Below are 26,925 nucleotides of genomic sequence, written 5' to 3'. Positions count from 1 at the left end.
TTTTACAACAGGTCCAGAATCTAAGCAACATTTTACAGGGACTTTAACTGATCACTTGTAATCAAGATGTGATGTAACTTACTTTTTAATCTAGCCTTGGCATTCTAATACACTCCGGCCACCAACTTCAAAACTATTTTTTTCTTTGGAGCTAACGGTTTGAACTGTTCTCCAATCAGTGCTCTAACCGTACGGCACTTTTGTTGTAGCTAGAGCACTGATTACAGAACAGTTTAACCCCTTAATGACCGGACCATTTTTCAATTTTCTTACCCTTAATGACAATGGCTATTTTAACATTTCTGCAGTGTTTGTGTTTAGCTGTAATTTTCCTCTTACTCATTTACTGTACCCACACATATTATATACCGTTTTTCTCGCCATTAAATGGAATTTCTAAAGATACCATTATTTTCATCATATCTTATAATTTACTATAAAAAAATTATAAAATATGAGGAAAAAATTGAAAAAAACACACTTTTTCTAACTTTGACCCCAAAAATCTACGACCACCAAAAAACACCCATGCTAAATAGTTTCTAAATTTTGTCCTGAGTTTAGAAATACCCAATGTTTACATGATCTTTGCTTTTTTTGCAAGTTATAGGGCAATAAGTACAAGTAGCACTTTGCTATTTCCAAACCACTTTTTTTCAAAATTAGCGCTAGTTACATTGGAACACTGATATCTGTCCGGAATCTCTGAATATCCCTTGACATGTATATATTTATTTTTTAGAAGACAACCCAAAGTATTGATTTATACCCATTTTGGTATATTTCATGCCACCATTTCACTGCCAAATGCGAGCAAATAAAAAAAAATCGTTCACTTTTTCCCAAATTTTGTCACAAACTTTAGGTTTCTCACTGAAATTATTTACAAACAGTTTGTGCAATTATGGCACAAATGGTTGTAAATGCTTCTCTGGGATCCTCTTTGTTCAGAAATAGCAGACATATATGGCTTTGGCATTGCTTTTTGGTAATTAGAAGGCCACTAAATGCCGCTGTGCACCACACGTGTATTATGCCCAGCAGTGAAGGGGTTAATTAGGGAGCTTGTAGAGACCTTGAAGGGTTAATTTTAGCTTTAGTGTATTGTAGTAGACAACCCAAAGTATTGATCTAGGCTCATTTTGGTACATTTGATGCCACCATTTCACCGCCAAATGCGAGCAAATAAAAAAAAAGTTAAAATTTTCACAATTTTAGGTTTCTCACTGAAATTATTTACAAACAGCTTGTGCAATTATGTCACAAATGGTTGTAAATGCTTCTCTGGGATCTCCTTTGTTCAGAAATAGCAGACATATATGGCTTTGGCGTTGCTTTTTGGCAATTAGGAAGCCACTAAATGCTGCTGCGCACCACACTTGTATTATGCCCAGCAGTTAAGGGGTTAATTAGGTAGCTTGTAGAGAGCTTGCAGGGTTAATTTTAGCTTTAGTGTAGAGATCAGCCTCCCACCTGACACATCCCACCCCCTGATCCCTCCCAAACAGCTCTCTTCCCTCCCCCACCCCACAATTGTCCCCGCCATCTTAAGTACTGGCAGAAAGTCTGCCAGTACTAAAATAAAAGGTTGTTTTTTTTTTGTTTTTTTGTTTTTTTTTATTATTCATCTGTGATGGACCCCTGCCTTAGCCCCCAACCTCCCTGATCCCCCCCAAACAGCTCTCTAACCCTCCCAACCTACCTATTTGCCACCATCTTGGGTACTGGCAGCTGTCTGCCAGTACCCAGTTTTCCCAAAAAAAGAGAGGTTGTTTTTTTTTTGTTTTTTTTCTTAAATACATAGTTTTCTGTAGTGTAGCTCCCCCCCAATAACCCCATCCCCCTACCCTAGCAGATCCTATTAGTATTTTTTTTTTTTTTTAAATGTTTTCTGCCCCCCTCTCTCTTCTTTAATCATTGGTGGCAGTGGTTGCTGCGCGCGCGCACACACATGCACGCCCCCGCAGGCCCCCCTCCGCACGCTCCCAGCATCCGGCGTGCACATAGCACTTGCAGGAACCGGATGCCGGGTAGCGATGGGCCGCCCACCCACCTCCCTTGAAAGCTCCCACCCACCAACGAACGGCACCATCACTACCGGTGCAGAGAGGGCCACAGAGTGGCTCTCTCTGCATTGGATGCTTGTTAAAGGGTATTGCAGGATGCCTCAATATCGAGGCATCACTGCAATACCCTGAGAGCTGCTGGAAGCAATTGCGATCGCTTCCAGCACTCTCTTAAACAACTGACGTACCAGGTACGTCCATTGTCACTAACTGACAGTTTTTGCAGGACGTACCTGGTACGTCAGTTGTCATTAAGGGGTTAAACCGTTAGCTCCCAAAAACAAAATGTTTTGAAGCTGGCGGCTGAAGCACGGGGTATTAGACTGGCACAGCTAGATAAAAAAGTAAGTTACAGCGCATCTTTATTAGAGGTGATCAATTTAAGTCCATAAAAAATATTGCTTAGATTCCAGACTTTAAAACATGTCCAGTTTACCATCACTTTAAGGAATCTATTTTGGAATAAATGATTTTAAATCATCAGTAAAAGCTTCATATCTTCAGTGATATTACACAATTAATTATACTAATTATTATGCCTGAGATTTGCTTTAGACAGCAACGCCAAGTCGGACACAATCTTAAACAACATATGAAATCATTTCTAGGGACATTTTGTTCTATCAGACAATTCTATTTATATCTCTGTAGCGCAATAACTTTACAGAACAATTCTAAAGTACAGAATTTAATTCACATCTTTTAAGACAAATCAGACAAATTGTTAGTACCTTTTTCCACTTAAAGGGACGGTAAACACAGTATTTCTTCTGCACGGCATTTTAAAGAGACATGAAACCCCAAATTTTCATACAATTTTAAATAACTTTCCAATTTATCTAATTTGCTCCGATCTCTTGGTATCTTTGTTGAAAAGGATACCTAGGTAGGCTCAGGAGCTGGAAAATAACTGCTGATTGGTGGTTGCACATATATGCCTCTTGTCATTGGTTTACCGATGTGTTCAGCTAGCTCACAGCAGTGCATTGCTGCTCATTCAATAAAGGATACTAAGATTACTGTAGTTATTTATTTATTTTTTTAACAAAATTTTGATTGAGGTTTCTGAAACATATATGACATAAGACTCTAAAATTCACAAAACTGGTTACCTTCAGACCAACATAAGAGGTTGTGTATCCATTAACAAGTATAATAGTAAGGATTATAGCTGGACATCATATAAGTGGTCCAATATCTAACATTGGGTAACAATATAACTAACTGGTGGCGTAAGTCTTATTGGTCCATGCTAGGGATAGTACAAAGAGATATGGCCTATTATAGATTCAAGTCTATGTAATTGGAACCTCATTTTTTATGATTTGGATAACAGTATAGTAACCGCAGCTCAAATATAATAAATATCAGATGAAAAGGAACACTTATAGAAGTTATCAACGACCTGGGAGATTACTTATTATTGGAAAATGGTAAGTAATGGCTTCCACAAGGGTTTTAGAGTATATATAAAGTGAGCCACGGTAGGAAAAGGGGTGTTAGATGGTGGGATACAGCGGGCAAGAGCCACTCAGACAAAGTAAGGGGAGGGGGGGGGGAAGAGGCGGAGCACTCTAAATTAAGGAGGCCAAATAATATGATCAATGAGGGAGAAGTAAGCAGCTTAGGGATAGATGTTAATGCCTATTTTAGCTAACTGTAATATACTAGTTGTAAGTAGGTAAGGTGTTGAAAGTTAAGTGGTTATCTTGCATGAGAAAATGCATTAATAAATCTTTGGACCTGGAGCAAATTATTAAAGAGGAGATAAGGACCTATAGATCAAATCTCAATTGGGTCTTGCTAACTGCGGGAAATGAGGGTAGTAGCTGACTCTCTGTAAATGAGAGTCTTGGGTACTTATTAGTCCTAGGGGAACAAAGTTTCAAGGCGCTAATGAGAGTTGTCATGACTAACAAATGTTAACCCCTCTTATTTTAAGTAGCGTTTTAGGGAGGTAGTATTACGTCAAGTGAAGGTAATTAAAAATGAAGTATGTTCCCTAATTAAGGTTAGAGGCTAAGGTCCACTATGCATAAGATTTCCAGTTCCTTGAGACTTGAAAGGTAACTTGCGCTGCATTCTATTCCCCTAGTCTACACAAGTGAATATATATCTTACAATCTTAGAGATATGTACACTGAACAAGGTTAATAAGCACTAACATACAATAATATATAATAATCACTACAAGGGTGCCTAACCATAACAATAATTTTAACTCTGCAAGCTGGAGGAGCTTTGGAATTATCTAACGCCTACTTTTAAACTCTTATTACAGGTAAATGGGTGCAAATAGTGTACATCTTATATTCTACTGTAGATGTATATAAAAAAGGACAAACATATGTCAGCAGATAATTAAATAGTCACTAAACATACAGCGGATTCTGTGCAGGCTAAACACAATCATATAGCATTTTAATATAATAATGACCTGTTGTGTAGCGTAACATATATACTTAGCCTCTATTGGCTGCACCTCATTGCCCACTATAGGCGGGATCCATAACCGAAAAGAACCATGTGGAACCACACATTCCATGACAAGGAATGTGAACCTATGAGAATAAGCAATGGGTACTTTTATGGAGCGCAAAAAATTACTCAAAATTTGAAAAATCAGAGTGGGCTATTGTAACCCGCATAATAGTGAGGTTATCATGGGAGCTGTTGGGAAGGGGTGTAGTGGGGCATATAACAGAGCTACTCACACATTGGCCAGCTCACTTATAAATGGGTTGAAGCATGGGTCATGTTGCAAATGGCTACCATAATTTAATCTAGATAAATGCTAATATTATTTATAACTCACATAGCGGCTATGTTTACCTCCATGGATATATAAACTATTGGTGAACCATAGGTAAACATGGTTAAGCAAACACAAGGAATAGAAGCTCTCCACATAATAACCATTATGGCCAACATGAAATAACAATATCTAGGGTGCTGGTAGTCGAGTCTTATGTTATATTCAGCTGTCTGCCAGCGCTAGTGTCCCTTAATGCCACTTCATACGTCAGGCAGATGAACCGTGTCAATCACCTCCCGGATCAAAGGAAGTGTCCCAGCTTAGAGATCGGTGTATTGCATGATGCTGCATATATAGTGAACCCAAGTCATTGTGTACAGTCAGGTATATGTGGCTCGGCCAAGGCTCCTGAGTAATGATATCAAATAGCATACCGGCATATCTCGTTCTTCTAAGATGGAGAACTTGTAGGGAGGAACGGGTGTTTAGATTTGATGGAGTCTTCTGCACTTGTTTCAGCTGAGTGGATTGATGGGTTATAGTAACAGAGCTATCTCTGGGCTTAAACTGTTGTGTCACTACTCCGGGAACTAGATAGGTAGAGGGGGAGAGATCTAACGTAGCCTTGGTTGTTTTAGAGGTGAGGCCCTCTTCCTTGTCCCTCTTACAGGCCGCAGCTTTCGATGATAAGAGGATTGGATAGCTGGAGTAGTTCATAGGGATGTACCGGATAGTGCATGTGGATCCACTGATCTGCGTTTGACTATCCCTCTCTTGTTCTTCTTGGTGCCCTCTTACCGGAGTCACAGCTCCCATGGTGTGCCTGTCGTCCCCCGTGCTCAGCGAGTGGATATCAGCAGAGAGCTGGCTATATCGTAGGTCCGTTCGGTGTCCTAGATCCTCAAGAAGGGCTAGCACTGTAGCTATCTCAACTTCCATATTTTGCTGCGGGAAGTCTGTTATAGTGCGGCTGGGGGAAGGGATAGTGTAAAGGCGGCTAACGGTCTTTTCAGCAGATATCCCAGGTTATCAGATCCGATGAGTCCCCTGAAATAGTTTCACTCAGTGGAGCGGAGCAAAAATAATGTTATCAATCACATAGTGGGCCCTCGCCATGTATTCAACAGTCCAAGATCACTTACTCACTCTGTCGAGTGGGGATGAGAAGATATTTTGTTGAGTAAGTGACAGGGCAGCTGTGACTATCCTTCAAGGTACAAACTAGTGATCATCTGACTTATTCCTAAGTTTTCCTAAACAACATATAGCTGAATAAGCACAATGTAAAACCATTAATAACTTCACACTCTATTCTAGGGCAATGTCAAATCCATTGTAACAAAAGTACAAATTACTCACAGTTGACCATTTTACTTAAACTAAGTCTATGGATGTCGAAGTGTCTAAGCAAGTTCATTAATAGAATATGGTCACCTGTAAAAATGTCCTGGCAGCCCACGTGGTGTGCAAGAGATTAAGGCGCATCAGTTTATTCATGTGTATCTCCAATGCAGGTAAAGATATGTGCAAAGAATTAAAGCCATTATATCGTATGATCATATCTTCCGATAAAGAATACAAACCAATTGTATTTAAAATAGATGGCGGCACAAGACAGATGTTCATTAAGCCTGGAGAAAAAGAGAAATATAGCCAAGATATTGGCAAGAGTGCCTGTGGTTTGTACTGTCACTACCTGGCTCTATGCAGCAATTAAACGTGTTTTCTGTTTTTCTGACCTTGATGTGTAGACTTGGGCAACATTCCAGAGAAAATGTCAGCAGGATAATCATATTTTACTGTGTTTGTTCTGATTTTGTTCTTTAAACTCATCATGCTCCCGGGATCAATGAATTCATAGCTTTTCATCATGTTTGATTCATGTTTTTTGGACGGCTGGATGAAGATTTTATATTAAACTCATGTAGTTTTGAAGGATAGTCACAGCTGCCCTGTCACTTACTCAACAAAATAAAAGGTTTTCACAGAGAATCTCTCACCCACTGCTGAGACATTGTGGTAGGAGAGAAATTAGCACTATCGCACTTTATAGTATTATAAAGAACAGAGAGCGCTTACTGAAAATGTTTAGTATTGCTCCTGTCACTTTAAATACGATTTATTTTTATAGATATTATATATAATGTTTTGCTCTTTAGCATTTTGTTCACCTTAAGCAATTATTCCATCTTTGTGTTTATCCTACTTTTCTAGACTTTAGATTTCTTTTTTTAATAAGCAAACTTGTAAACTCCTCAGATTATTCAAAATAAAATAGATTATATTCATCTACCTAGGTATGTACTAATTTATCCATGAATAAATCTTGTGCCATAGAAAGAGACGTGTCTAGCAAAACCCTATCAGGCTGACCCTGTGTACGACAGTAATGACCTACCAGGACATTTTCTGGCTAACATGGACATACTTGAAAACGAGAGAAATGTCAATGTATCCTTCCTGGTAAAATATTTTCTAAATAAATAAATAAATACCTGAGAGTAGCATGCAACCCAGGTACAATGCCTCATGTATTGCTCCTTATGTAGTTTACCCTGTGTGTAGTCAGATAGATGAGGCCTATGGGTTCAGCCCCAAACAAATATCCAGGATCGCTAGAGAGACGTAGGGTATCTTCAGGACCAGGACCAGTGCCAGGTGAAGACATTGTGCCACCTGGGTAGAACCAATTAACCGTCCACCACAGTCTAGACCTGACCATAGGCAGCAGATTTAAACCTCACATAAGAATATGCTAATACCCAGCTGAGAGATCTCTCGCTATATGCCTGTGTCCTGTAGTCTGACCTGGTCTAGTTATGAAGCCAGGACTTCTATGGACCTTCAGTGCAGGATCAAATTCTGTACCAATTCTGAACAAACTGAATCTTATCTTAAGTGTTGAGTTGATATTTAGAGTTTCATCTAATCCGCATCAAAATTAGAGGATGTAGTTACTGGTACCTCTATTCCATTTAATCTGAAAACTGCAAAAGACTCACAGATGCCAAGTCAAGTGACCAATTACATATTATATTATTCTGCTGCTGTATTGTAAAGTGCTGGAGACTCAGGTGACACGGTATAGAAAGACATACATAAGCCCAACACAGACCTAACGTCTGTTCCCACAGTCACCAGCGTTTACCTCAAGGCAGACGTTACAATGTGGTACAGACTCCTGGGATAATTATGCAATAGGACAGAAAGAAACAAAAATATTGGACTATCCTTAGAAAATTGGGACAGTTAATCAATATGAATTATAAAATATATATATATATATGTAACACTCAGAACTATAGGTGACCTATGTGCTACAGTATCCAGACACTTAATAGCAGCTAATAAAATCTAGCGCTGGTTTTTATACATCACCTTATTAGCGCCTGACCTCAAACCTCAAATTATTATTCAGAAACAAATATTCAGTTTTCACACAGTACAATAACATGCAATCATTTGCACAAAAATAACATTAAAGGGACACTGAACCCAATTTTTTTCTTTCATGATTCAGATAGAGCATGCAATTTTAGGCAACTTTCTCATTCACTCCTATTATCAAATTCTCTTCATTCTCGTGGTATCTTTATTTGAAATGCAAGAATATAAGTTTAGATGCCGGCCCATTTTTGGTGAACACACTGTGTTGTTCTTGCTGATTGGTGGATAAATTCATCCACCAATAAACAAGTGTTTTCCATGGTCTGAACCAAAAAATAGCTTAGATGCCTTCTTTTTCAAATAAAGAAAGCAAGAGAACGAAGAAAAATTGATAATAGGAGTAAATTAGAAAGTTGCTTAAATTTGCATGTTCTATCTGAATTATGAAAGAAAAAATTGGGGTTTAGTGTCCCTGATCAGTTTTCTAAAACTCCTATAAATTAGTTATGATGAAGCAATCAGCAGCTGATTATGTGAAAATACTGTACAGATTAGATGACAGTTTTTCTAGCTAAAAGTCAAATAAAATTACAAAATACATTGACAATTTAAAATCTATTCATTAGGTTTCCTGAAATCCTCTCACAGAGGTGGAAGGAATTAATCAACGTCACATGCTGCCCAGCACATCTGAGTGATAATGACAAACGCACGTTTAATTCGTGAGATGCGACAATGCGGGCTACGGATCTATTTAAACAATGTTAATGACACAGCTGTAATTAGACTTGAGTAGCCCATAAATGCTATTTCACAGCAGATAGGCTACAATGAACCATAAAAAGGCCTTAAATGCATTAAAAGCCAATTCTGTCCGCAGTATTTCAATGCCTCAATTCTCTGAAGACCTTCAGTACAATGAAAAAGTCATTTTGCACAGGACTCCGCCACTGCTGCTCTCAATAAACCTTTTGCTTTTGCAAAGCAGTTCCACTTAAAATGTCCTTTTTAGCTTAAATTGTCCTCCAGTTCCTTTTTAAAAGGAGACCACAATGTACAAATTTCAAGTGATGACCCCGGTTTATAAATGACCTTCTATATAGGATTACTGATATGGGACTAAATTACGAGTGGAGCGCTAATAGTTACGCGCAAGCGAAAAGGGGTATATCGTGGGTTTTTGTGTGCGTTGGGTTTGGCACTCGTATTACAAGTTGAAAGTAAATGCGATCACTTGAGCACAATTGAAGTTAACGCACATCGGGTTAGCGCAACCTCAAAGCTTTCCCTTTGTATTTTTATTTTGCTCTTGAAAAAGGTGTGATCTCCAAAATCGGCTGAGCATTACAAGTTAAAAGTAAACGCGATCACTTGAGCACAGTTTAAGTTAACGCACATCGGGTTAGCGCAACCTCAAAGCTTTCCCTTTGTATTTTTATTTTGCTCTTGAAAAAGGTGTGATCTCCGAAATCGGCTGAGCATTTTACTTGTGTTATCTTTTAATAATTTATTAAACTGGAATGGTTCGTGATATGAAGATTCCGGTGCTGACTTAATCTGCACATTCCTGTGAGTACATTCATTTTAGTGCATACTTGGAGTCTTGATGTATTGAACAATTGCGGTTCTTCTAACTTGAGGTCCTGTGGTCTGGAAACCAAGGAGAAGAACCCGATTGATTTACAGCCCAGCAGGAGGACTGCGCTGCAGCACTATCTGGAAGTATCGTACACATCAGTCTTCTCCTTACAGGAAGCCTGGACTATAGAATACACTGAGGTCTTGTATCTCCATCTCTGCGTTACTCACTTTGCTAATTAATTTACAGTGATCTTAATTAGTGCAGGGGAGGGAGTCAAAGTGCAGGATAATGTCATGTAGTTCAGTAGAGGCACAACGTGCAGGATAATGTCATGTAGTTCAGTAGTAGCACAAAGTGCAGGATAATGTCATGTAGTTCAGTAGTAGCACAAAGTGCAGGATAATGTCATGTAGTTCAGTAGAGGCACAAAGTGCAGGATAATGTCATGTAGTTCAGTAGTGGCACAAAGTGCAGGATAATGTCATGTAGTTCAGTAGTAGCACAAAGTGCAGGATAATGTCATGTAGTTCAGTAGTGGCACAAAGTGCAGGATAATGTCATGTAGTTCAGTAGAGGCACAAAGTGCAGGATAATGTCATGTAGTTCAGTAGAGGCACAAAGTGCAGGATAATGTCATGTAGTTCAGTAGAGGCACAAAGTGCAGGATAATGTCATGTAGTTCAGTAGTAGCACAAAGTGCAGGATAATGTCATGTAGTTCAGTAGTGGCACAAAGTGCAGGATAATGTCATGTAGTTCAGTAGAGGCACAAAGTGCAGGATAATGTCATGTAGTTCAGTAGTGGCACAAAGTGCAGGATAATGTCATGTAGTTCAGTAGTGGCACAAAGTGCAGGATAATGTCATGTAGTTCAGTAGTGGCACAAAGTGCAGGATAATGTCATGTAGTTCAGTAGTGGCACAAAGTGCAGGATAATGTCATGTAGTTCAGTAGTGGCACAAAGTGCAGGATAATGTAATGTAGTTCAGTAGTAGCACAAAGTGCAGGATAATGTCATGTAGTTCAGTAGTGGCACAAAGTGCAGGATAATGTAATGTAGTTCAGCAGTAGCACAAAGTGCAAGATAATGTCATGTAGTTTAGCAGTGGCACAAAGTGCAGGATAATGTCATGTAGTTTAGCAGTGGCACAAAGTGCAGGATAATGTCATGTAGTTTAGTAGTGGCACACAGTGCAGGATAATGTCATGTAGTTCAGTAGAGGCACAAAGTGCAGGATAATGTCATGTAGTTCAGTAGTGGCACAAAGTGCAGGATAATGTCATGTAGTTCAGTAGTGGCACAAAGTGCAGTATAATGTCATGTAGTTCAGTAGAGGCACAAAGTGCAGTATAATGTCATGTAGTTCAGTAGTAGCACAAAGTGCAGTATAATGTCATGTAGTTCAGTAGAGGCACAAAGTGCAGGATAATGTCATGTAGTTCAGTAGTGGCACAAAGTGCAGGATAATGTCATGTAGTTCAGCAGTAGCACAAAGTGCAGGATAATGTCATGTAGTTCAGCAGTAGCACAAAGTGCAGGATAATGTCATGTAGTTCAGTAGAGGCACAAAGTGCAGTATAATGTCATGTAGTTCAGTAGAGGCACAAAGTGCAGTATAATGTCATGTGGTTCAGTAGTGGCACAAAGTGCAGGATAATGTCATGTAGTTCAGTAGTAGCACAAAGTGCAGGATAAAGTCATGTAGATCAGTAGTAGCACAAAGTGCAGGATAAAGTCATGTAGTTCAGTAGTGGCACAAAGTGCAGGATAATGTCATGTAGTTCAGTAGAGGCACAAAGTGCAGGATAATGTCATGTAGTTCAGTAGTAGCACAAAGTGCAGGATAATGTCATGTAGTTCAGTAGTGGCACAAAGTGCAGGATAATGTCATGTAGTTCAGTAGAGGCACAAAGTGCAGGATAATGTCATGTAGTTCAGTAGAGGCACAAAGCACAGGATAATGTCATGTAGTTCAGTAGTAGCACAAAGTGCAGGATAATGTCATGTAGTTCAGTAGTAGCACAAAGTGCAGGATAATGTCATGTAGTTCAGTAGTGGCACAAAGTGAAAGATAATGTCATGTAGTTCAGTAGTAGCACAAAGTGCAGGATAATGTCAGGTAGTTCAGTAGTAGCACAAAGTGCAGGATAAAGTCATGTAGTTCAGTAGTGGCACAAAGTGCAGGATAATGTCATGTAGTTCAGTAGAGGCACAAAGTGCAGGATAATGTCATGTAGTTCAGTATTGGCACAAAGTGCAGGATAATGTCATGTAGTTCAGTAGAGGCACAAAGTGCAGGATAATGTCATGTAGTTCAGTAGTGGCACAAAGTGCAGGATAATGTCATGTAGTTCAGTAGTGGCACAAAGTGCAGGATAATGTCATGTAGTTCAGTAATAGCACAAAGTGCAGGATAATGTCATGTAGTTCAGTAGTGGCACAAAGCACATGATAATGTCATGTAGTTCAGTAGTGGCACAAAGTGCAGGATAATGTCATGTAGTTCAGTAGTGGCACAAAGTGCAGGATAATGTCATGTAGTTCAGTAGAGGCACAAAGTGCAGGATAATGTCATGTAGTTCAGTAGTAGCACAAAGTGCAGGATAATGTCATGTAGTGCAGGATAATGTCATGTAGTTCAGCAGTAGCACAAAGTGCAGGATAATGTCATGTAGTTCAGCAGTAGCACAAAGTGCAGGATAATGTCATGTAGTTCAGTAGTGGCACAAAGTGCAGGATAATGTCATGTAGTTCAGTAGTAGCACAAAGTGCAGGATAATGTCATGTAGTTCAGTAGTGGCACAAAGTGCAGGATAATGTCATGTAGTTCAGTAGTGGCACAAAGTGCAGGATAATGTCATGTAGTTTAGCAGTTGCACAAAGTGCAGGATAATGTCATGTAGTTCAGCAGTAGCACAAAGTGCAGTATAATGTCATGTAGTTCAGCAGTAGCACAAAGTGCAGGATAATGTCATGTAGTTCAGTAGTAGCACAAAGTGCAGGATAATGTCATGTAGTTCAGTAGAGGCACAAAGTGCAGGATAATGTCATGTAGTTCAGTAGAGGCACAAAGTGCAGGATAATGTCATGTAGTTCAGTAGAGGCACAAAGTGCAGAATAATGTCATGTAGTTCAGTAGAGGCACAAAGCACAGGATAATGTCATGTAGTTCAGTAGTGGCACAAAGTGCAGGATAAAGTCATGTAGTTCAGCAGTGGCACAAAGTGCAGGATAATGTCATGTAGTTCAGTAGTGGCACAAAGTGCAGGATAATGTCATGTAGTTCAGTAGTAGCACAAAGTGCAGGATAATGTCATGTAGTTCAGTAATGGCACAAAGTGCAGGATAATGTCATGTAGTTCAGTAATGGCACAAAGTGCAGGATAATGTTATGTAGTTCAGTAGTGGCACAAAGTGCAGGATAATGTCATGTAGTTCAGTAGAGGCACAAAGTGCAGGATAATGTCATGTAGTTCAGTAGTGGCACAAAGCACAGGATAATGTCATGTAGTTCAGTAGTGGCACAAAGCGCAGGATAATGTCATGTAGTTCAGTAGTGGCACAAAGTGCAGGATAATGTCATGTAGTTCAGTAGTGGCACAAAGTGCAGGATAATGTCATGTAGTTCAGTACTAGCACAAAGTGCAGGATAATGTTATGTAGTTCAGTAGTTGCACAAAGTGCAGGATAATGTCATGTAGTTCAGTAGTAGCACAAAGTGCAGGATAATGTCATGTAGTTCAGTAGTAGCACAAAGTGCAGGATAATGTCATGTAGTTCAGTAGTAGCACAAAGTGCAGGATAATGTCATGTAGTTCAGTAGTAGCACAAAGTGCAGGATAATGTCATGTAGTTCAGTAGTAGCACAAAGTGCAGGATAATGTCATGTAGTTCAGTAGTAGCACAAAGTGCAGGATAATGTCATGTAGTTCAGTAGTAGCACAAAGTGCAGGATAATGTCATGTAGTTCAGTAGTGGCACAAAGCGCAGGATAATGTCATGTAGTTCAGTAGTAGCACAAAGCACAGGATAATGTCATGTAGTTCAGTAGAGGCACAAAGCACAGGATAATGTCATGTAGTTCAGTAGAGGCACAAAGCACAGGATAATGTCGTGTAGTTCAGTAGTAGCACAAAGTGCAGGATAATGTCATGTAGTTCAGTAGTGGCACAAAGTGCAGGATAATGTCATGTAGTTCAGTAGTGGCACAAAGCACAGGATAATGTCATGTAGTTCAGTAGTAGCACAAAGTGCAGGATAATGTCATGTAGTTCAGTAGTGGCACAAAGTGCAGGATAATGTCATGTAGTTCAGTAGTGGCACAAAGTGCAAGATAATGTCATGTAGTTCAGTAGTGGCACAAAGCACAGGATAATGTCATGTAGTTCAGTAGTAGCACAAAGTGCAGGATAATGTCATGTAGTTCAGTAGTGGCACAAAGTGCAGGATAATGTCATGTAGTTCAGTAGTGGCACAAAGCACAGGATAATGTCATGTAGTTCAGTAGTGGCACAAAGTGCAGGATAATGTCATGTAGTTCAGTAGTAGCACAAAGTGCAGGATAATGTCATGTAGTTCAGTAGTAGCACAAAGTGCAGGATAATGTCATGTAGTTCAGTAGAGGCACAAAGTGCAGGATAATGTCATGTAGTTCAGCAGTAGCACAAAGTGCAGGATAATGTCATGTAGTTCAGTAGTTGCACAAAGTGCAGGATAAAGTCATGTAGTTAAGTAGTGGCACAAAGTGCAGGATAATGTCATGTGGTTCAGTAGTGGCACAAAGTGCAGGATAATGTCATGTAGTTCAGTAGTAGCACAAAGTGCAGGATAATGTCATGTAGTTCAGTAGTGGCACAAAGTGCAGGATAATGTCATGTAGTTCAGTAGTGGCACAAAGTGCAGGATAATGTCATGTAGTTTAGCAGTGGCACAAAGTGCAGGATAATGTCATGTAGTTCAGTAGTGGCACAAAGTGCAGGATAATGTCATGTAGTTCAGTAGTGGCACAAAGTGCAGGATAATGTAATGTAGTTCAGTAGTTGCACAAAGTGCAGTATAATGTAATGTAGTTCAGTAGTGGCACAAAGTGCAGGATAAAGTCATGTAGTTCAGTAGTGGCACAAAGCACAGGATAATGTCATGTAGTTCACTAGAGGCACAAAGCACGGGATAATGTCATGTAGTTCAGTAGTGGCACAAAGTGCAGGATAAAGTCATGTAGTTCAGTAGTGGCACAAAGCACATGATAATGTCATGTAGTTCAGTAGAGGCACAAAGTGCAGTATAATGTCATGTAGTTCACTAGAGGCACAAAGTGCAGGATAATGTCATGTAGTTCACTAGAGGCACAAAGTGCAGGATAATGTCATGTAGTTCAGTAGAGGCACAAAGTGCAGGATAATGTCATGTAGTTCAGTAGTAGCACCAGTAGTAGCACAAAGTGCAGTATAATGTCATGTAGTTCAGTAGTGGCACAAAGTGCAGGATAATGTCATGTAGTTCAGTAGTGGCACAAAGTGCAGGATAATGTCATGTAGTTCAGTAGTAGCACAAAGTGCAGGATAATGTCATGTAGTTCAGTAGTGGCACAAAGCACAGGATAATGTCATGTAGTTCAGTAGTGGCACAAAGCGCTGGATAATGTCATGTAGTTCAGCAGTAGCACAAAGTGCAGGATAATGTCATGTAGTTCAGTAGTGGCACAAAGCGCTGGATAATGTCATGTAGTTCAGTAGTGGCACAAAGTGCAGGATAATGTAATGTAGTTCAGTAGTTGCACAAAGTGCAGTATAATGTAATGTAGTTCAGTAGTTGCACAAAGTGCAGGATAATGTCATGTAGTTCAGTAGTGGCACAAAGTGCAGGATAATGTCATGTAGTTCAGTACTAGCACAAAGTGCAGGATAATGTCATGTAGTTCAGTAGTAGCACAAAGTGCAGGATAATGTCATGTAGTTCAGTACTAGCACAAAGTGCAGGATAATGTCATGTAGTTCAGTAGTAGCACAAAGTGCAGGATAATGTCATGTAGTTCAGTAGTAGCACAAAGTGCAGGATAATGTCATGTAGTTCAGTAGTGGCACAAAGTGCAGGATAATGTCATGTAGTTCAGTAGTAGCACAAAGTGCAGGATAATGTCATGTAGTTCAGCAGTAGCACAAAGTGCAGGATAATGTCATGTAGTTCAGTAGTGGCACAAAGCGCTGGATAATGTCATGTAGTTCACTAGAGGCACAAAGCACAGGATAATGTCATTGTTATAATTCACATATACTGCTAGTGTAATAATACTACTACAATACAGGGAGTGCAGAATTATTAGGCAAATGAGTATTTTGACCACATCATCCTCTTTATGCATGTTGTCTTACTCCAAGCTGTATAGACTCGAAAGCCTACTACCAATTAAGCATATTAGGTGATGTGCATCTCTGTAATGAGAAGGGGTGTGGTCTAATGACATCAACACCCTATATCAGGTGTGCATAATTATTAGGCAACTTCCTTTCCTTTGGCAAAATAGGCCAAAAGAAGGACTTGACAGGCTCAGAAAAGTCACAAATAGTGAGATATCTTGCAGAGGGATGCAGCACTCTTAAAATTGCAAAGCTTCTGAAGCGTGATCATCGAACAATCAAGCGTTTCATTCAAAATAGTCAACAGGGTCGCAAGAAGCGTGTGGAAAAACCAAGGCGCAAAATAACTGCCCATGAACTGAGAAAAGTCAAGCGTGCAGCTGCCAAGATGCCACTTGCCACCAGTTTGGCCATATTTCAGAACTGCAACATCACTGGAGTGCCCAAAAGCACAAGGTGTGCAATACTCCGAGACATGGTCAAGGTAAGAAAGGCTGAAAGACGACCACCACTGAACAAGACACACAAGCTGAAACGTCAAGACTGGGCCAAGAAATATCTCAAGACTGATTTTTCTAAGGTTTTATGGACTGATGAAATGAGAGTGAGTCTTGATGGGCCAGATGGATGGGCCCGTGGCTGGATTGGTAAAGGGCAGAGAGCTCCAGTCCGACTCAGACGCCAGCAAGGTGGAGGTGGAGTACTGGTTTGGGCTGGTATCATCAAAGATGAGCTTGTGGGGCCTTTTCGGGTTGAGGATGGAGTCAAGCTCAACTCCCAGTCCTACTGCCAGTTTCTGGAAGACACCTTCTTCAAGCAGTGGTACAGGAAGAAGTCTGCATCCTTCAAGAAAAACATGATTTTCATGCAGGACAATGCTCCATCACACGCGTCCAAGTACTCCACAGCGTGGCTGGCAAGAAAGGGTATAAAAGAAGAAAATCTAATGACATGGCTTCCTTGTTCACCTGATCTGAACCCCATTGAGAACCTGTGGTCCATCATCAAATGTGAGATTTACAAGGAGGGAAAACAGTACATCTCTCTGAACAGTGTCTGGGAGGCTGTGGTTGCTGCTGCACGCAATGTTGATGGTGAACAGATCAAAACACTGACAGAATCCATGGATGGCAGGCTCTTGAGTGTCCTTGCAAAGAAAGGTGGCTATATTGGTCACTGATTTGTTTTTGTTTTGTTTTTGAATGTCAGAAATGTATATTTGTGAATGTTGAGATGTTATATTGGTTTCACTGGTAAAAATAAATAATTGAAATGGGTATATATTTGTTTTTTGTTAAGTTGCCTAATAATTATGCACAGTAATAGTCACCTGCACACACAGATATCCCCCTAAAATAGCTATAACTAAAAACAAACTAAAAACTACTTCCAAAACTATTCAGCTTTGATATTAATGAGTTTTTTGGGTTCATTGAGAACATGGTTGTTGTTCAATAATAAAATTAATCCTCAAAAATACAACTTGCCTAATAATTCTGCACTCCCTGTATGAATCTATCTAAAAGATACAGCACAGAGCAGAACATGTACATAAATATCCCCTGATGTATCAGAGAGCTGCAAGTAAACAACCCAGACTGCGCTGCAGACAGATCCTGCGTTACGTGCGCTGCTATTGGTTGCTGGATGCCTGTTGCTAGGTGCATCCAGCTGGGGAAGACAAATTACAGGTAACAAGTAGAATACAACAGTGAATTATCTCGGTCTGATGTGGCTCTTTCACTGCAGGAAATCAGAAGCCGTCCTGTGCTCCTGTCACCAACACTGTAACGGCCCCAGACACATAATATTAATCCATTTGAAGACACACAGGCCGTGATTACAGGGTTAATGTAACAGCCCTGACTAAACCAAGGTGCAGAAATAAATACGCCAGACGGTGCTCAGCAGCGCAAATTAATAGCGACAGCTAATTAATATCTGTGGGATTCACAACTGGTTGTTTGTAACAGCATCTCTTAAAGGGACAGTCTACTCCAAAATGGTATTGTTTAAAAAGATAGATAATCCCTTTATTACCCATTCCCTAGTTTTGCACAACCAACACAGTTATATTATACTTTTAACCTCTGTGATTACTTTGTATCTAAGCCTCAGCAGAATGCCCCCTTATCTCAGGGCTATTTATTGTCTATTGACTTGCATTTTAGCCAATTAGTGGTGGTTCCTGCACAACCCACGGGCATGAGCACAATGTTGTCTATATGGCCCACATGAACTATCTGTCTCCTCTTGTGAAAAACAAAAAAAAAAGCATGTGTCTGTAGTGACTTAGAAACAGGCAGAAATTTAGAAGTTTAAATGTTACAAAGTATATTAATATAACAATGTTACTTGTGCAAAGCTGGGGAATGGTTAGTAAAGGCGTTATCTAACAATTCTGGTGTAGACTGTCCCTTTAACTGTCGCTGGTAATTGTGAGCAGTCACTGTCTGGAATTGTTTCCCGTTCTAAGACATTTACTGAGCCTTTGTTAGCAGCTAAAGAAGGGACACATTCACAAGTTTGTTTACCTAGTCCCATTTGTTGTGACCAATCACAGGCCAGATGTATCACTTAGGTATGCAGTATACACTCCAGTCTTCCTTAGGAGTAAAAAAAAAGCACACTCGCAGAGGTAAATTACAGGAAAACAAGCTAAATAAATAATAAATATACTGTGCTTAAAGGGATATACAAGCCAAAACTAAACGTGCATGATTCAGATAGAGCATATCATTTTAAAACCCTTATAAATTCACTTCTGTCTTTAAATGTACTTTGTTCTCTTGTTATCCGTTGGTGAAAAAAAAAATAAGTACATATCCTACACTAGTGTGAGCTAGTTGGTTATTTGGGCCTGCACACATTTGTATTTTGTGATTGGCTGACTAGGGACCAGATTACAAGTTAAGCGCAAAATGTCGCTTCCGCAAAAGCGATATTTGCGCTCATCTTAGTAATACCAGTGCACGCAAATTTGTGCTGGTATTACAAGTGAGGTGCAATGCGAACACAACCTTGCGCTCACATTGCACGGAAGAATTGCGCTTATGAGAACGCTCTTCCATAGGCGCCTCGTTCTAATGCCATGAGAAAGGTAATGCCACCCAATGAAAAAGCAGCTAATGCCTCAATCCCCTCACTAATAATGTAATTTGCTATATTTAGAATGAGGGTGATCGGTTTAGTTGTAGCTGCTGCATCACATAAGCATTTCCCTTCACCAGATGTGACGGTCTCCCTGCAGGGCAATGCCAGGCCAGTGTGATGCCCAGAGAGATTGTGTTCTCGGAGAATCAATTCCCTCTGGAGCCCAGTAATTAAGTCACTGGCAGCTTCTACCTAATGTCTGACCCTTGGTACTGGTTGGGGGCCACTTTTCTTGGAAAAAAATATGATCAGTGTAAATTAGCATACATTTGCATAAATAATTATGCAGCATAATTAAGACATTACAGCTAGATAGGACTCATTTTCACTGATTAGTTATTTGCAATTAGATTTTCACATACGTAGAAGCAGTTACACCAATTAATATGTTTATTCTTTATTATCTACATTAACAGGATACTATCCCTGCCTGGGCGGTACCACTAGTTACTGGTCCAGTAGCTGAATTTACTAGTCAGGGGCCCGAGGGGGGGTCATAACGCGAGGTGTCACATGGGTCATTTACAATTAGCCCAACAGAACACTCTTAGTATCAGTGTATCTTCCTCTAGGCCTAGACCTGTGGCTTTACTGGCTGACATTGTATGATTTTGTTAAAATATACTGGATTCATACCAGCACCCTTTTTATTTCATTGTATTAAAATGAAGGTGCTCTTAGGGAAAGGTTTAATGGCGTATAAACATAGCTCACAGCGTCCCAAAGCAAAGAGACTGCTGGTCTCATTATTTATATATCCTTAGTAAATTGTAGCTCTAAGGACAAATCCTTCCACTGGCTGTAAGGAGAAAGAGCTGACAATCTAAATACCCCCCAGCAGCATTAATGTGTTCCAATGGCAAAATTCCATCTGTTTTTGTTTTGTTTTCACCCACAGACTTGTGACATCTATGCTGTGTATTGTGTCACTGGGTCATAGGAGCTACAGATGACAACTTATAGTAACTGGTTTCATAAGCACGTAGTTAGTATCACTGAGGTTAGTTTGAATGTGTCCCTAATTTATAGTGATTTATACAAAGCATCACTGAGTGTCACTGTAAATACGGATCTAGTATCATTATACCCATGAGTGACTATCTGATTATAGCATCAGTTACACTGAGTGGGTGTCACACATATGAATGACTGATCGTCACCAATATGCTGTCATTCAGCTGCAGCATGTAGCACTGATTTATGATGAGTATTTCTGGCTTAGAATGAAAATCAGTCACTTGGAAAAAAAATAATCATAATAAATAATTATGATGATGCCAATAAATTTACTATTATTAATGTATTGTTGTTAATAAATTCAGTAACTATAATTGATTTTATTAACAATAATAATAACAATAACAACAATAATAATAATATTGTTGAGTTGCACATCACTTCTCCATATTCTGGGATGTTAAATGTTTTCCTGATGGAGCTGTCAGATGCAGTGAAAAAGCTACTGACAGCTAACAAAGCATATGTCTGTGACCCTGCAACACTTCCTTTATATTAAAGCTCCACTTGTGTCTAGCACAACACAAATCCCTGGAGCTTATTAGTGGTTAATATACAAGATCTGAATTGTGCCCTTCCGGTTATATATTTAGGGTAATTGCCACAGACAGCACTTATATTTATTCCGCTCTTTTCTGGAATCACAAGTGAAATGTGAAGAAAATAGATAAAATATGAAAATATTTTTCAACATGGAAAGTGCATTGAAATTAGTATTCAGCTCTCATTCCCAAGCAATGATTGTCAGAGCGAATGCCCCCTCGACAAGCAGTTTGCATTTATACCCGCTGGCAGCAGTGCCAAGCACACTACGCTCGGTCTATGTGATTTGCCATAAACCACTTTGCAAATGAAGCTGGCACTACACAAACTATAAATTCCCAAAAGCAAATAATATTTATTCTTGCTTGGAGCTCATCTTTATTATCTTTATGAAAACCAACATATACCAGGCTTATTATGTATTCGGTCATTTAAAACGAGGTACTTTATATTTAAATAGATTCTAAGATAACCTGGTGTCAATTAAACATTTCTGATATGCAGCTGGAGGGTTTATTTCTGATATCCACCTTTATAATTCAATGTTGTTCCAAAAACAATCCATCATTTGTTACCAACATGGCTAACGTGTGGTTTTGAAGACATAAGATAAACCAGAGAAATGCAGAACGATGATGACAAAGACAAGACGGGGACACGAGAGGTTTAGGAGAAGAAATAAAATTAAAAAGACAAAAAATAAAAAAATCTTGTTATAGGGACATTAAACACTAAATAGATCATTGCTTGAATGATGTATTCAGAGTAAAGATTAGCCTGAGAATAATATGTATTATTAAAAATGATATTAGTTGTTTAAATATTAAAAAATAAGGGAAAAATGAATGGCCATAAAACAGTTAGCACCGCCATATTGTAACTTAGGTTATCTTGTCTGCTCAGGCCAATTAGAAATGGTTATAAATGGCTAACTAGAGTGGGCAACCAATCACTGAGTGTGATATAGCTGTGTCTGCACTTCCATGTTTAACATGAATTGGAAAACACAACATTCAGAATTAAATTACAAGAAAGGAGAGCAAAATAAATAATGAAAGTGTATTGCAAAGTTGTTTTACTACATGTAATTAAACATTTTTTTTTAATATCTTGAGGTGTTTAATGTGCTTTTAAAGGAATATGAAACCCAACATTTTTCTTTCATGATTCAGGTAGAGTATGAGATTTTAAACAACTTTCTAATTTACTTCTATTGTCAATTTTTTTATTTATTTTTTATTTTTTCCTGGGGAACAACTTTTATTTTTTTCTTACAAACGGTCAAAAATATTCTTCAAGTGCCCATCACAGTACAAAAACAAAATTACATCCATAGTTACACTAAAAAATAAAATAAAGAATGATGTTAAAAGATGTTGGCGGAGAGGATGTGATTTTGGTTTGTTTTTCTGATATATGTGTCCCCCTTTTAGAAATGAGCCTCTCCTGTATTACAGCATAAAGCAACGCTTTACACCCTCCAGATTTATCACCAAAATGGAATTTTATTTTCACCAAACTATCCCACATCAAAGTTACATCCTCCTTTTCAAGTAGTGAAAGATGAACCCAGTCCAGATGCAGCTCCCCATATGGAACGACCCAATCAGGCCATGATGTTAATGCTAAAGGAGATCCCAGCTCCTCAGTCCGACTTCTCCTTCTCCCGCATGTGCAGGAAAACGATGCTGAAATTAAAGAGTCCAGCCATCATAGAGAATGCGCTGGCATAGTATGGGAATGCAGAAGGAACAAAACGTTCGTACTGGGTGTGCTCGAGAGGACGTACTGACACCTGTGTGGCGGAATAAAGGTGCGTGTACCCCAATCTGTTGTAATCCACCTTGAACTGGAACACACCGTACACGTCAGGAAGCTTAAATTGGACGCTGTACTTTCCTCCATTTTTCTTCAGGAACGTCCGTACAAAGGGATCAATACGGACAAACTCCAGCTTGTCATCTCCATCAAAGGGAACCCACTTGCCCTCAGAAAGCTGTTCAATCACAATGCTGTACTCCACTAGGTCAGTAATAGTGTAAGCACTTGGAGGGGTCGTTTCTCCTACACGGTGGTGAGTGACTGCTCCAACTTTCAGATCTCCTTCCTCCTTAAACACCCAACAGGACAGGGCCTCCGCCAGCTCATAGTTGCCAGTCTTTGAGAACCTTGTAGAGCCTGGAGCTGCTTTCTGCACAGCCGAGTTAAAGAAAGCATCACTAAAGAAATCCAGAGAACCACTGAACACAACACGAGCATTGTTTCTGTCCTGCAAACCTGCAATCAGCAGAGTGTTCTTCCCTACTGCATGTGGGTACTGTGTTACTGGTTTATCAGGGAAAAAGGAATAGGAGGTAGATGAACCAGTCAGAATGTCCAGAACGAGAGGGTTATCAGGATCAGCCACCATAACAACTCCCCTGAAGAGGATGGGGTTCAATTCTTTCTTTCCCACAATAGTTGGGGCTTTCAGAAGATTCTCTGGATCAGCTACTATAAGTGTATGCTGGCCGGGGTCAGAGATGTCGTAGTTGTGATGATCCATAACGGCAGTCTTCTCTTTGTCAAACTCGATACCACACTCACTGCCCAATTCCCGCAGTGGGTCCCCAATATCAGAGCCTGCAGTCACGAGTACACTGCCACCGCCATCAATGAAAGAAGTGATTGTGTCAATATTGATATTTCCACCAAAATCTTCAACTGAGGGGGAAAAGATAATCAAATTGTCATACAAAAACTCTCCATACTTAATGAGAGACAAGCTTGGATCATCAGCTGTTTTGAAAGAAAGTTCAAACCCTCTATCAGCCAGGCTACGGAAGAAAAGCGAACGCGTCTCCCGCAGGTTGATATTTTCCAGCAAAACCAGGGTACGGGTAGCCGCGCAAGCACCGGTGCAGCACAGCAGACACATGGCGAGGAGGACCAGCGCACAACGGTGGAGAGCAGCCATCTTTCCTTTACTCACCGGGGCAGCCAGACCACGTCACCGGAAGGTTTCAGCCAACCAATAACACAATTCCACCTCCTGTCACTGGCCAGCCAATGGCCGCAGACTATAGACACCGGGCGTTAGCCATGGGTTTTTTTAGGGACCTCTATTGTGAATTTTTTTTGTTCTCTTGGTATCTTTTGTGGAACAGAAAGGACCTAAGCTCAGCAGCGTGCACGTGGCTGGAGCACTATACGGCAACAGTTTTGAGAGGATGCTAACCATTTGCAAGAGCACTATTTCCTGCTATGTAGTGCTCCAGGTGCTACCTAGGTATCTCTTCAGCACAGAATATCATGGGGACTAAGCACATTTGATAATAGAAATAAATTGGAAACCTTTTTAAAATGTTATGTTCTGTCTGAATCACAAAACGTTTGGGTTTCATATCCCTTTAAATACCCTACAGACATCAGAACAACAGAGAGGGGCATGAAGGGGAAGAACTATTGTAAAATGAAAGTCACAAAGATGCAGAGAGCTATTTATGTCCTGACCTTTCTGGAGAAATTGATCTCTAATTAGAGACAAATGAAGACTTGGCAACAGGCACAACTATGCAACGTCAATTCTTTATTAAAGGATTATTTTCCCAACTGATAGATTTAAAAAAAGAGAGAGAAATTAAAAAAACAACTGAATGTATATGGAATAGGAAGCAAAAAGTCCTATTGTAAACAGGCGATTTGTGGCCAACGGGTTACAGGAAGTGCTTCAGCGCATTAGTGTTGTATAAAGTTTACTGGAGACATTATATGCTAAATGTAACCAATAAAGCCAATGAGGCCTAGTTATCAACGTGTCAACTTACCTGCCTTCGCCGGCCCAATACGCCCGGCTAAGCTCGCCTACCATCGCCGCCGCGGACCTGCAAAATTTCGCCTAAGTTATCAATAAATCTGTCAAAAAGCCGCGCACCAAGTACGGGGCGATGAGCAGCGGACTGTGATAGTTATCACTCATCCGATCTCGCTGCTCTTCTGCTTTTTGACAGCTTTATTGCTAGCCTGTCTCTAAGCACCCACACTAACTACACTGTTCTACCCCCTATACCGGCGCCCCCGGAGCCCCCTGCAACTAAATAAAGTTATTAACCCCTAAAACGCCGCTCCCGGACACCGCCGCCACCTACATTATACCTAGTAACCCCTATCCTGCCCCCCCTATACCGTCGCCACCTATAATAAAGTTATTAACCCCTATCCTGCTGATCCTGGACCTCGCCGCAACTAAATAAATGGTTTAACCCCTAAACCGCCGCTCCCGGACCCCGCCGCAACCTATATTAAACTTATTAACCCCTAATCTGCCCCCTTTACACCGTCGCCACCTATAATAAATTTATTAACCCCTATCCTGCCCCCAACTACACCGCCGCCACTGTAATAAAATTATTAACCCCTAAACCTAAGTCTAACACTAACCCTAACACCCCCCTAACTTAAATATTAATGAAATAAATCTAAATAATATTTCTATTATTAACTAAATTAATCCTATTTAAAACTAAATACTTACCTATAAAATAAACCCTAATATAGCTACAATATAAATAATAATTATATTGTAGCTATCTTAGGATTTATTTTTATTTTACAGGTAACTTACAATTTATTTTAACTAGGTACAATAGCTATTAAATAGTTATTAACTATTTAATAGCTACCTAGCTAAAATAAAGAGAAATTTACCTGTAAAATAAAAACTAACCTAAGTTACAATTACACCTAACACTACACTATACTTAAATAAATTATTCCTATTTAAAACTAAATACTTAACTGTAAAATAAACCCTAAGATAGCTACAATGTAATTAATAATTACATTGTAGCTATTTTAGGATTTATATTTATTTTACAGGTAATTTTGTATTTATTTTAGCTAGTTAGAATAGTTATTAAATAGTTATTAACTATTTAATAACTACCTAGCTAAAAGAAATACAAAATTACCTGTAAAATAAATCCTAACCTAAGTTACAATTAAACCTAACACTACACTATCATTAAATTAATTAAATAAATTAGCTACAAATAACTACAATTAAATACAATTAAATAAACTAACTTAAGTGCAAAAAATAAAAAAAAACTAAGTTACAAAAAATAAAAAAAAACTAAGTTACAAAAAATAAAAAAATAAGTTACAAACATTTAAAAAATATTACAACATTAAAAAAGTTCAAAGCTCTTTTACCTTACCAGCCCTTAAAAGGGCCTTTTGCGGGGCATGCCTCAAAGAAAACTGCTCTTTTGCCTGTAAAAGAAAAATACAACCCCCCAACATTAAAACCCACCACCCACATACCCCTAATCTAACCCAAACCCCCCTTAAATAAACCTAACACTACCCCCCTGAAGATCATCCTACCTTGAGTTGTCTTCAGCCAGCCGACCCACCGATGGAACCGAAGAGGAGATCCGGAGTCATCATCCAAGGGGCGCTGAAGAAGTCTTCCATTAGATGAAGTCATCATCCAGGCGGCACTGAAGAAGTCTTCCATCCGGGCGATGTCATCTTCCAAGCGGGGTCTTCAATCTTCTTTCTTCAGGATCCATCTTCATCCCGCCGACGCGGAACATCCTTCTTCCCCGACGGACTAACGATGAATGAAGGCTCCTTTAAGGGACATCATCCAAGATGGCGTCCCTTCAATTCCGATTGGCTGATAGGATTCTATCAGCCAATCGGAATTAAGGTAGGAAAAATCTGATTGGCTGATTGAATCAGCCAATCAGATTGAGCTCGCATTCTATTGGCTGATCGGAACAGCCAATAGAATGCGAGCTCAATCTGATTGGCTGATTGGATCAGCCAATCGGATTGAACTTCAATCTGATTGGCTGATTCAATCAGCCAATCAGATTTTTCCTACCTTAATTCCGATTGGCTGATAGAATCCTATCAGCCAATCGGAATTGAAGGGACGCCATCTTGGATGACGTCCCTTAAAGGAGCCTTCATTCGTCGTTAGTCCGTCGGGGAAGAAGGATGTTCCGCGTCGGCGGGATGAAGATGGATCCTGAAGAAAGAAGATTGAAGACCCCGCTTGGAAGATGACATCGCCCG

General features: G+C 39.7%; 2 protein-coding genes across 2 annotated transcripts in view; both read right to left on the bottom strand.

Annotated features, from left to right (window-relative positions):
- The window catches only part of SPOCK2 (SPARC (osteonectin), cwcv and kazal like domains proteoglycan 2), a 236,909-nt gene that overhangs the window by 139,694 nt on the left and 70,290 nt on the right, over nt 1–26,925 (bottom strand). The window lies entirely within an intron of this gene.
- On the bottom strand, nt 22,345–23,816 carry LOC128639778 (dolichyl-diphosphooligosaccharide--protein glycosyltransferase 48 kDa subunit-like). Its single transcript, XM_053691930.1, has one exon. It carries the CDS (start codon nt 23,813–23,815, stop codon nt 22,505–22,507), a length of 1,311 nt encoding a protein of 436 aa, XP_053547905.1. The 5' UTR covers nt 23,816; the 3' UTR covers nt 22,345–22,504.

The sequence above is a fragment of the Bombina bombina genome, chromosome 9 (genome assembly GCF_027579735.1).
Source record: "Bombina bombina isolate aBomBom1 chromosome 9, aBomBom1.pri, whole genome shotgun sequence".
Classification (NCBI taxonomy): Eukaryota; Metazoa; Chordata; class Amphibia; order Anura; family Bombinatoridae; genus Bombina; species Bombina bombina.
Note: the sequence above shows the minus strand (reverse complement) of the source record. Positions and strands in the feature narration are given on the sequence as shown.